The 12,474-nt window shown below is 34.2% G+C and overlaps 1 protein-coding gene and 1 long non-coding RNA gene across 2 annotated transcripts in view; one reads left to right on the forward strand and one right to left on the reverse strand.

The window, feature by feature from the left end:
• LOC131504544 (uncharacterized) overlaps nt 1-11,782 on the forward strand; it is a 38,156-nt gene extending 26,374 nt beyond the window's left edge. The window contains exon 3 of the long non-coding RNA XR_009258048.1: nt 11,642-11,782. This is a non-coding gene — a long non-coding RNA (uncharacterized LOC131504544). The remainder of the gene's footprint in view (nt 1-11,641) is intronic.
• Nucleotides 1-12,474, reverse strand: part of MSH4 (mutS homolog 4) — a 92,624-nt gene that overhangs the window by 71,239 nt on the left and 8,911 nt on the right. The window contains exons 3-6 of the mRNA XM_058716947.1: nt 11,413-11,573; nt 9,964-10,074; nt 5,632-5,747; nt 4,594-4,767 (exon numbers count right to left, since the gene is read on the reverse strand). Of these exons, the coding sequence (XP_058572930.1) occupies nt 4,594-4,767; nt 5,632-5,747; nt 9,964-10,074; nt 11,413-11,573 (562 nt within the window). The remainder of the gene's footprint in view (nt 1-4,593; nt 4,768-5,631; nt 5,748-9,963; nt 10,075-11,412; nt 11,574-12,474) is intronic.

Raw genomic sequence — 12,474 nt, forward strand, 5'->3', positions numbered from 1 at the left:
CAATGAACCATGCTTTCATTAACAAAGGATAGACATATCTTCTTGCATTTAATGAATTTTCTCATAGGTCAGCTATAATATTCAGACTAATATAAAATGTTCTAGCCCATGACATTCCATCAATAATAGAAAGATATCAGTAATTTCACACTGAAAAAAAATGTATATTTAATATAATCACTTTGTTCTAACTTAAGAAGAAAACTACAAGTAAAAGAGAAGAAAAGAATTTCAGGTACAGAAAAGCATTAAGCAAACCAACAACCAAAACAGGATTGTATAGAGAATGACCAGGAAAGTTACTTTAGTTAAGTTCGTTGAGAAAGACCTATATGTGTATTTGATAGTTGAATTCAAAAGGTATCCTTGCAAAGATGATGATGGGATGGGGATGATGCTGACAACAGGTAACATATACTGAACACTAAGCATGTGCCAGGCATTGTTCCAAGCACTTTGCATATATCAACTTATTTAATTCTAATAACCACTACGAGGTAGATGTTATATTTACATTTTACAAGATAAGGAACGAAGCACAAAGAAATTAAGTAACTTGTCCAAGGTTTCCAAATAAGCAAATAACAAGAAAAGAGTTATCAGTTAAAAAGGGCCATCAGAACACTAATTTAAGCCCAGCAATCCTTTCTGGTTCCAGAACCAAAAAGAAGATCAGGATTGGTGGGAATCTGCAAGTAAAAGTAAGAATGGAGGGAGATAAAGAAGTTGACAGAGGTCAGGACATATAAGTCCTTGTATGCCATGGTAAAGACTGGTAAAGACATGGTAAAAATGTAATGGGAGCCACTGGAAGATTTTTAGCAGGACAGTTCCAAGATCTGACTCCTAAAGGATCACAGTCTGTCCACTAGATCAAGAATAGACTAAGTGTAGGAGGGTAAAAAGAAGGCAGAGAAACAAGTTAGGGGCTATTACAATAGTCCAGGCTAAAATGATAGAGGTATGGGTTAGGGTTGTAGCCTTGGAAATGGTTAAGATGTGATCCAGAATTGGTATGTATTCTAAAGGCTGACTCAAGGGGATTTAGTAGTGGATTGAATCTGGGTTGAATATGAGTTGAAAAAGGAGAGAAAACTAGAATGACTCTTAGTCTTAGTAGATTTTTGGTATATCTGTATTTTTTTTAAAGTAAACTTTACCCCCCAACATGGGGGCGAACTCACAACCCTGAGATCAAGAGTTGTATGCTATACCAACCAGCCAGGTGCCCCTGGTGTATCAATTTAAACAAATTTTTAGAGAACTACTCAAACCAAGTCCTGGTGGAGTAGGATTGGGGGTTTCAGCACAGGCACTTTTTTTTTTTCAACTTTTTGAGAACTGGCCTTCTGTACGAAAAAAGGAAGTGAGCAGCACACCCAAACCTGCCATTTGCTATAGAAATTGAAGGGTGCAACTGAACAGGTTACCAGCCTATAAAAGCATTAGAGCTATTCAGATAGCTCAGGAGGTAGAATATCTATCTTTTAACCTGATATTCTTTGGCTCAAGTCTGTGAAAAAAACCCTCAATTTCTCCTTTTCAACTATAATGTGACCTCCCAGAGGTCAAATATCCTGTCACTTAATATACAGCAGGAACTCAAGCAATGTTTGACAATGATAATGATAAATAATGATGAACTATGAAATGTGACAAAGTATAAAACATTTTGTAATAATTACCAGCCTTAGTTATTGACTTTCTATTTACTGTTATTGTAACATAGAAAGTAACAGAGAAATTTTTCTAGATATTATTTTAATCGTTTTTTAAGTAGCAAGAGGAAAAATATTACTTATTCACTAAGCTGAAAAGAAATAATAACTACAATTAACTATATATTCTTTAAGGCTGTAAATTTAGACCATCAATAATCAATGGAACTGCAAAGGTACTGAGACCACCATACTGATAATTAAAAGTAGTATATACAGTACCACTCTTACTAAAAGTTGTATCAACAGTTCCTGGATAGATCTAAACTACTCTTAAGAATTAGAATATAGGGGGGGCGCCTGGGTGGCGCAGTCGGTTAAGCGTCCGACTTCAGCCAGGTCACGATCTCGCGGTCCGTGAGTTCGAGCCCCGCGTCAGGCTCTGGGCTGATGGCTCGGAGCCTGGAGCCTGTTTCCGATTCTGTGTCTCCCTCTCTCTCTGCCCCTCCCCCGTTCATGCTCTGTCTCTCTCTGTCCCAAAAATAAATAAAAAATGTTGAAAAAAAAATTTAAAAAAAAAAAAAAAAAAAAAAAAAAAAAAAAAAAAAGAATTAGAATATAGGGGCGCCTGGGTGGCTCAGTCGGTTGAGCGTCCGACTTCGGCTCAGGTCATGATCTCGCGGTCCGTGGGTTCGAGCCCCGCGTCAGGCTCTGTGCTGACAGCTCAGAGCCTGGAGCCTGTTTCGGATTCTGTGTTTCCCTCTTTCTCTGACCCTCCCCTGTTCATGCTCTCTCTCTCTCTCTGTCTCAAAAATAAATAAAATGTTAAAAAAAATAAAAAAAAAGAATTAGAATATAAATAATTAACAAAATTAGCCTATGTTTCGAAGTTTACAACAGCAAATAATGTCTGACAATTTCACATAACGGAAAGTGAAGCCAAGATAAGAATATACAAAATGACAGAGATATTTAAACAACTATGGCTCTAAACTGGCACTGAGCACCTTAAGGTTTTACCTGTCTAAAGTGCTCTTTATTCCCATCAATACTCTTAATATTAAAATTCATAATCATTTTAAGTTTATCCCTTTCATTGATGACTGATGTTATATTTAATTACCAGAAGCTTAGATTTAACTACTTCAAGCTTACTTACTCCCAGCCTGTACTTTACCAACTCGTAATACTGTTTCCTTGTATATAGCATATTATTCCATTGAAAATCATGCTTTCAAGACTTTGTTTTTCACTGTCATACCATCTTTTCTATTTCTTCATCTGGGTAACTCCCATTTATATTTCAAAACTTACCTTGTGTATTATCTCCTCTAGAAAGCCTTTCCTAATTACTTTCCTTTAACCCTTAACCCAAGCCCAATTAACTCTCTCTCTCTGCTATGAGAAAGGCATCATTTTTATGCAAACTTTTATCACCATACTTAGTATGTGCTAATAATGCCGTCTATGTGTCTCCTCTAGATTGTAATTCCTCAAGGAGAAAAACCATGGCTCATTAATTATTTGTACCAAATTGAACCCATGTTAATACATCCCCACTACACCATCACATGTTGATTATGTTATTTTCTATTAACATTTTAATTCTATTTTAAGTACCCCACTATGAAATCTATAAACACTGTGTCTGTCTGCACACCTCTCTCTCTGTCTCTCATGCTCACCATCAATATTCCTGGTACTCTAAATAAAGTTAATAATAAACCAATAAAACCAGCAATCTAGTCATATACCATAGACTCAGTTGATCAACTATTTTTATCTTCTCAAATAATTACACAGACCCTTAAATTTCCTGTACTTGATGCTTCTAAAGCTCATTATTCCAACTTTGTGGTATTCTGGATACAGTATCTTCTTTTCATTGTGGTAAAACACACAACATAAATTTTATATTTTAATCACTTTAAGCACACAATTCAGTGTCATTGAATATACCCACAGTATTGTACAACCACTTCCACTCCCCATTTCCAGAACTTTTTCATCATCCCAAGCAGAAACTGAATCCACCAAATAGTAACTACCCATTCCCAACTGTCCCCAGTCCCTGATAATTTTTCCCTTTCTGTCTCTGTTGATTTGCCTAGTCTAGGTACCTAAGTGGAATTATAAAATGTTTTTCCTTTTGTGTTTGGCTTATTTCACTTAGTACAATGTGCTCACAATCCATATATCTTGTGGCATGTATCAGAATTTGACCCATTTTTAAGGCTGAATGATATTCCATTATACATTATCTATATATCTTATTCCATTTATCTAGTCAGTCACTCATTGTTAGACATTTGGTTCATTTCCACCTTTTGGCTACTGTGAATAATGCTGCTATGAACATTTGTGTGCAAGTATATGAGTCTCTGCTTTCATTTTTTTTTGCTATATACTTAGAAGTGGAATGCTGGATCATACAGTAGTTCTATATTTAACTTTTTGAGGAACAACCATACTATTTCCCAAAGTGACTGTACCATTTGATATTCGCATCATAAATGTACCAGGGTTCTAATTTGTCCACATCCTGGCAAACATTTTTTTCCATTTACTTGATAATGACCTCTTAATGGCTGGGAAGTAGCAACTGTAGTTTTGATTTGCATTTCTCTTGTGACTAGTGATACTTATTATCTTCTCATGTGCTTATTGGCCATTTGTATATCTTCTTTGGAGAAATGTCCATTCAAGTCCTTTGCCTAGTTTTGAAATGGATTGTTTTTTTGTTGTTTCATACAAATATCTTTCTAAAATCTTAGTGAAACATCTGAGCAGTTCAGCAACAATGGTACAATGATTAAAAATATGTGTATTCAATATTTCTACAATTTTTCAAAATGTAAAGTAACTATTCATAGAAAAATAGGACATAATAAAATACACTGATACATTTTTTAAGAAAAAAATTGGATGATCTTACCTACAGTCTTGATTATTAATTAGTAATTCAAGGTTTTGGGCTGATGATGAATCTATCATGGCTGTCTGTTCACTACCCTGGAAACAAATCTTCAGCGATTTTGGTGCATAAACTGAATTTTGAATAAATTCAACATATTTTAATAAAGCTGCAACAGCTGCAAGACAGTAATACCTGAAAGGTGACCAAAGATACATCACTATACAATAAATAAAAATTTACAATAAATAAATCTTCACAATAAATAAAAATTATTGCTATAAAACATTTATTTCACCTCAATATTAGGAAAATTATAAATACTTGCATAGCATTGCTTAAATTCAAAGGGAAAAAACACACCAAGTGTTACTTTTGAAAACTAGCTAAACAACCTCTAAAACATAAGAGTTGATAAAAATAGACAATTTTCTGAAGTCTGACACCTAAGGACTCCAATAAATCATGTGTTAGAAGACAATATTCAATTGTGTGTCAATTTTTGATGTACCATTCTAAGATTTAAATAATGCTGAAAATGTCTGACAGCTTTAAAGGTAGAATTAGGAAGTTCTAACATATAGAAAACTGTGATGATCTTGGTGAGGGGAGCCACTGTGATTAACTGAGTAAACAACTAGTCTAACCTGGCTCAAAGAAAGTATCTATTTAATATGTTCTAAAAAATATCCTTCCTAAAAATATCATTCCCTGTCTTAGCTGAGTCTCTTAGGAGTACAAAGTTACAGGAACACAGCTCTATGTCTCACATTTCTAGGTTACGGTAGCTACTTGAGCATTTCACTCCAAAGTAAAGTGAGGGGCAACCATAATGGCCACAGATTATGACTTATTTGGAGAAATTCAATACAAATTAAGTTACCAAGATATGCCTTGTGTATAAATTTTAGTTAAGTATTTTACTATTTTAGTAATTACTGAGTATGTATTATAAGCTAGACTTTTCTAAGGATACAGCAGAGAACAAAAAAGATAAAAGACCTTGCTCTCATGGAACCCAAACTAGAGATTTATTACTTTCCTTGAGTCATAACTTACTTGGACTGAACCTCCATTAGGACAGTACTAAATTCTGCTATGCATAGCTGTTCAATGTACTCTAGTCCTTTTGTTTCATTGAAGTATTTCCTTTGGATAGTAGTAAAATTAACGTTCTGAAAAGAAGTTTTAATTTCAAAATAAATTTTAAGTTTCATGCATTTGCCCAAAACTGCTTTCCTAAATACATGTAGGCACATGGATAAATACCATATAAAGTTTATTTTTTATTATTTATTATCTTCCAGAGTTAAATAGGACATTTTCTTATTTACGAAAAAAAGTGACTGTTTTGCTAAGTGAATTATAGTAATCTATAGCTCTTATTAGACCATACTCATATGACATATAACTGAAGATGGTAGGTACAATAAAAAATAAACATGAGAATCTCTGCCTTCTACTAATTTTATTCTACAGCAGCATCACCACCCAGGTTTTACTTTCAGTCTTACATACTCTAACGTAATTAGAGAGAGTAGATCCTTTTAATACATTAGTTGCTGAGACTGAAAACACCAATTCCAGCCACCAAATCTAGGAGATGCTACCTACATGGGATGAATTTATTTAGAATAAAGAAAAGGAGATAAAAGAACTTTTTAAAAAGAGTAGGAAAAAAAGCATGGAGTTGTAGAGTAAAAGGTTTACCTACTCTGAATAAAGATAATAGGTAAGAAAGGTAATACAATAACAATGGACTATGAAAGAGCTAGAAGACAGGGAAAAAAATGAGGAGGTAGGGAATTTGTTATGCACCAAGATTGTTTTAAGTTATTTCAGCTAGTCTTTCACAATACCCTTTGACATAAGTCTTGTATTAACTATAATCATCTTAAAAATAAATTCTAAAAAGTAGCTTTTCTAACACCATACATTTGATATATGCCAGAGATGAAACTAGATTTCTCTGCCTACAAAGTCCTTCCACTTCATACTGCTTCTTATTTAATGAAATAATTTTTATGGTAAGTATGGTAATGATGATGATGATATTGAAAAATATACTGAAAAAGTTAATACTTTTACCCCAAATACTTCTGTGGTTCTCTCTCTCTCACCTCTTTAGGACTTTTCCCAAAAGTAAACTTATCAATGAGGTCATTTCTCTAGTTACCTTACATAAAATACCAATTCTCTAAAAGGTAGATTATTGCCCCTATTTTATTGATGAAAAAAAAAAGTAACTTAACTTGCACATGGTCACTCAGAGTCAAGATCTGAAACAAGCACAGTCTGACTCCTCTATTCGTAAGCACTCTGCCATACTACCTATATCTCAAGTGTGGTAAATGTATGTTGTTTTTGCCTTTGAAGGGCTCATCTATCTTACATTCCATGTGGTTTTGGTAGGACTGTCAATTACAGTGCTCTGTGCCCCACAGAAAGCAAATGACCAGAAATTAATCAGTCACAGTGCTTCTACCCTGAGAAATAGTGACTAGTCTAACATGTGGGAATGCGAATAAAGTAGGACCTATTGGGGTCCTTCCCTGGAATTTATATATGGACACCAGAAGAAAGAACATATTTTTTCTCTGAGTTGGCTAAGCTGAGATGACATCAATCTGGAGCCATCATAATCATCTCAAAACTCACAGAGGTAATCTGTCTACAATTAAAAAAAAAATGGTTGGGAATGCAAGCTGGTGCAGCCACTCTGGGAAACAGTATGGAGGTTCCTCAAAAAAACAAAAATAAAACTACCCTACGAGCCAGCAATTGCACTATTAGGCATTTATCCACAGGATACAGGTGTGCTGTTTTGAAGGGACACATGCACCCACCCCCATGTTTATAGCAGCACTATCAACAATAGCCAAAGTATGGAAAGAGCCCAAATGTCCATCGATGGATGAATGGATAAAGAAGATGTGGTATATATATACAATGGAGTATTACTCAGCAATCAAAAAGAATGAAATCTTGCCATTTGCAACTACGTGGATAGAACCGGAGGGTATTATGCTAAGTGAAATTAGAGAAAGACAAAAATCATATGACTTCAGTCATATGAGGACTTTAAGAGACAAAACAGATGAACATAAGGGAAGGGAAACAAAAATAATATAAAAACAGGGAGGGGGACAAAACAGAACAGACTCATAAATATGGAGAACAATCCATATGGTTATGGGAGGGGTTGTGGGAGGGGGGATAGGCTAAATGAGTAAGGGGCAGTAAGGAATCTAATCCTGAAATCATTGTTGCACTAAATGCTAACTAATTTGGATGTAAACTTTAAAAAATAAAAAATAAAATTAAAAAAAAATATTTCTGAATTACATATTTTAATAATAATATGATAGGACCAGTTAATTGGCAAAACTTTAAATTGTACTAGTATATATATTTTTTGCAACATAATAAAAGCTTATAGGAAAAGGCTTAAATAAGCTATGGAGATAGCCTGTGTTCTCTGTTTTAGCAAAATTCTTCAAAATGTTCTGAACAATGTTGACAATGTAAAGCTAATTATATGATAGTAACTGTGATTTCTGTTTTGCAAGTGGGGATAACTAAATGTCAAAAATGTAATGCCTGTGTTGCCCAAGTGACTGCAGGCTGACAGTCCAAATCATCCCAAAGCTGGTTGCTTTATACTTTTATACCATGTATATTCTTAAAAACATGTCATCCCAAGGTAATTTTAGCACAAATTTCCTTCAACAGGATTAAAGTATGATTTAGTGTTCTTAAAAAAAAAATCGTGGTAAGGATGGGAGTATGGGATAAGATCTATCCAATCATTCATTTGGGTTCTCAGTTACATAAATCAATAAATTCCCACCCACCCCCTTTTTTTTTACTTAAGCTAGTATAAGTTGAATTTCTGTTACTTAACAACCCAAAAACCTGGAATGCTTAAGCAGAGCAAAATAACAAAAGTCAGAAAAGTATATATAAATAGAGGTGATGAAAAGAAGTTTGAAGTAATGAATAAAATAGATAACAGGTAAAGAGATCTGTATAATAGAAAGAACAGATTTATAATAGGGGCCATTTCTAGCAATAAGTCAAAGACAGCTGAGCTACACAGGATCTCTAAGAGCATGACAAGAAAACTTAAATGACTGCAGATGCTGAATATATTAACAACTACACTGTAATCTAAATCACAGCTTGATGCCAAATGTGTTAAAGATAAGGCTATAGACATAACAAAGTACAGTATAGTCTGAAAATAATTTGCACTCCTGAGGTGTTATTCCAACTGCAATGCTACCTACTTGATTAGGGAACTACAACCCCCATTCCACAAAACATTTGCTAGAGGAAAGAGATAAACTGCATGTCGGAGACGTTCTGGCTTAGAGGGAGAACATTCGCTGATAAAGTTTCCGAGCACTTATCTGTCACAGTCCCACAGATGGAGGCTTAGAGCAGTAGGCTAACTGTGAGGAGTACATGCTACCAGGGGAAGCTGAAACAATTCTGTAATACAGATCAAATTCTCTAAAAGGAAAAGTACTTGCTGATAGTGCTATTCCCTAGAATAAGAACCTCAATTTCAACTAGTCTGGCAGCACAATAACTAGTTTCCACAAAGCTCTACCTAAGGAAATTCAGTTTTGTTTTGTTTTGTTTTTCCTCTAAGGATCTACTTTCTATATACTCTGAAAACCTCATTATCTGAAATATTTTCCCTTTTGTTTAAAGTAGATCAAGGGGCGCCCGGGTGGTTCAGTCAGTTGAGTGTCCAAGTTGGCCTCAAGTCATGATCTTGCGGTTCAGGGGTGTGAGTCCCATGTGGGGCCCTGTGCTCAGAGCCTAGAGCCTGCTTCAAATTCTGTGTCTCTGTCTCTGTCTCTCTCTCTCTCTCTGACCCTCCCTCACTTAGGCTCTGCCTCTGTCTCTCAAAAATAAATAAACATTAAAAAAATTTTTTAAGTAGATCAAGGGTGCCAAATCAAGTAAGTGGATGTCCTGTCATTTTTTTATTTTATGTATTAATAGTCCCTTAGCTTAGGACTTGTAGTTAGTACTTTAGGGTAAATATAAAGTTACTCAAATTATTGTTCGCCAGAATGCCATTATAGAATGGATTTTAAATAAAGACCTTGGGGTGCCTGGGTGGCTCAGTCAGTTAAGCATCCGACTTTGGTTCAGGTCATGATCTCACGGCTTGTGGGTTGGAGCCCCACACTGGGCTCTGTGCTGACAGCTCAGAGCCCAGAGCCTCCTTCAGATTCTGTCTCCCTCTCTCTGCCCCTCCCCTGCTCATGATCTATCTCTCTCAGTCTCAAAAATAAACATTATAAATAAATAAATAAATAAATAAATAAATAAATAAGACCTTGAGTGTTACTATTGAGAATAAAAATCATTTACCTTGAAATTTTCTGTGATCAGAGTAAACAACTTAGTTGAATTCCCCACAACACAAGCAGTATTTGACATTATTATTTCCAAAGGCGATAGAATTTTGAGTTTAGTGATCACCTAAAATCATTTGAATAAATAATTTCTTAAATGTAAGCTTGGTATTCTCTAAAACCAAACAAGTGACATACTTTTTCTTAGAGATAAGTACTTAAAATAATACATAGTTACACAAAATTACAGCTCTTCTAATTATATATTTCAGTTAAAAAACATATATCTAATAATGATATATTAAGCATTTCTATATAACTACAAATATAAAATATCATAAACATAGGCTATATTTTAAGTCACAATAATTTGTAACAGCTCTAAACTAAAAAATTAATTTGAACTTATCAAATATATATCCCTAAAATAAGATGTTTTAAAATAAATTTTTCTACTCGCTATTTTATCTATCTCCATAAAAAACATACATTCAATAGTGTAACTATGGTGATTTAATCAATATAGTCACACTGGTACAGCTTAGAAGTTAAGCAGTATAGAAACACCGAAGAGAAATACTTGTGTTACAACTTATTCTTTTCATAATATAGTTGCATTTCTTAGAACCATTCTAGACACAGAAATTCTTAATCTGCCAAACATCCCTATTTTTAAAAAAGCTTTTTTTCCTATTTTTTAAAACTGCATAAAAATGTGAAATACCCAGCGATAGTTAGCATGCAGTACTAGAATCATTTAGGCTGTCAGGTATATTAAAAAATTAATTGCTGGTAGGAAAAGGAAACCTATGTATTGAAAAACCATAAAGAGGAATTAGGGAAAGGAAAAAAGGAATAAAATGCTGAAAATAACATTGTGTATATATATATATATACATATATATATGTATATATATATATATATTTCAATAATAGTAATTGGGTCAAATAACTTTTCAGAATATAGAGATTAGAAGCAGATGACTTCCACCTGGTTAAGGGACAGAAATTCCCATGACAATAGGCCAGTGGCCCAAATTAATGATAAGTGATAGGAAGTGAAGGCAAGAAGAGGTTAAATTATGACTGACCTCAAAGACCCATTTCCCGGAACTCTGGAAAATAAAATTCAAATACTGTCCAGTGGAAACAACCCTTTGGAGATGGCATTACTAATATACAGTCTTGGGAATGAGACCAGGAATTATTAATTTGAAGATGTTAATTTTAGAAACTAACAGTAATTTGAAATGTTCAAGTAACAGCAAAGCACATTATTTTTAGGACAAAATACATTCAAAAAATTAAAATCAGGTGTAAAACAATTTTAACTCAGAGTAACCTACATTGGCGCATTGTAAATTACCTTTATTCCATGAAAAAGTAAACTAATTAGGAAATCAGTGACTTGAAAATCTGTGTGCTGCTGAGTAAGTCAACCACTTTCTAAGAGTTTAATACCTACCTTCGCATATGTTGTGTTGTCTGCAAACTGAGACAATATAATTTGTGGGCTTTTTAAATCAATACTTGCCATTCCTATTTCACCTCTGGCAAGTCCTCTCCCTTCTACAACAGCTACAATAACTGATGGGGAGTGTATTGATACTGCAGATGAGGATGTAGCTGTTAAAAATTTTGTAAAAAGAAAATGTATAAGCATTAATAGTAGTACTTTCTCATTCTTTCCTCAGAAGATTCCAAGCACCAAGTTTAGGACACAGTTATTAATATCCAAGGAAATAACCTTTTGTTCCTCATCAAAAACAACTTTTCACATCCAGACCAAATAAAAATGTTAACTCTCAAAAGTATTTTGCCAAAACTTCAAAATAAGAAATAAGTTATATATTGTCTTATGTTGCATTTATTGGAATGGAGTTTTGAAGGAACACTGAATTTGGGATCAGAAAACCTAGACTATTTATCCTACTCTGTCGTCTAAAAGCTATATGAATTTGAGCAAATTATTTCATAATAAATAATCAGGGGCGCCTGGGTGGCGCAGTCGGTTGAGCGTCCGACTTCAGCCAGGTCACGATCTCGCGGTCCGTGAGTTCGAGCCCCGCGTCAGGCTCTGGGCTGATGGCTCGGAGCCTGGAGCCTGTTTCCGATTCTGTGTCTCCCTCTCTCTCTGCCCCTCCCCCGTTCGTGCTCTGTCTCTCTCTGTCCCAAAAATAAATAAAAAACATTAAAAAAAAAAAAAATTAAAAAAAAAAAAAATCAAAAATTACAAGACATAATGTAATAACTGCCCTGCCCAACTCAAGAGCTGGCTGAAAGAATCAAATGGGATTATATATATATGAATGCATTTTATAAAAAATAAAATATTATACAACTCTACACTCCAATTATATGTATTGTGTATTAAATGTGTAATGTTGGATACTTTATTAATGTGTCAAGACTACTCTAAATTCTTTATTTGGATTAATTAATTTAATTGTCACAATTCTATCAAATAGATATCATTATTTACTACATTTACGTATAAAGAAACTGATGCATGGATGGAACTAGTAGA

The sequence above is a fragment of the Neofelis nebulosa genome, chromosome 2 (genome assembly GCF_028018385.1).
Source record: "Neofelis nebulosa isolate mNeoNeb1 chromosome 2, mNeoNeb1.pri, whole genome shotgun sequence".
Taxonomy (NCBI): domain Eukaryota; kingdom Metazoa; phylum Chordata; class Mammalia; order Carnivora; family Felidae; genus Neofelis; species Neofelis nebulosa.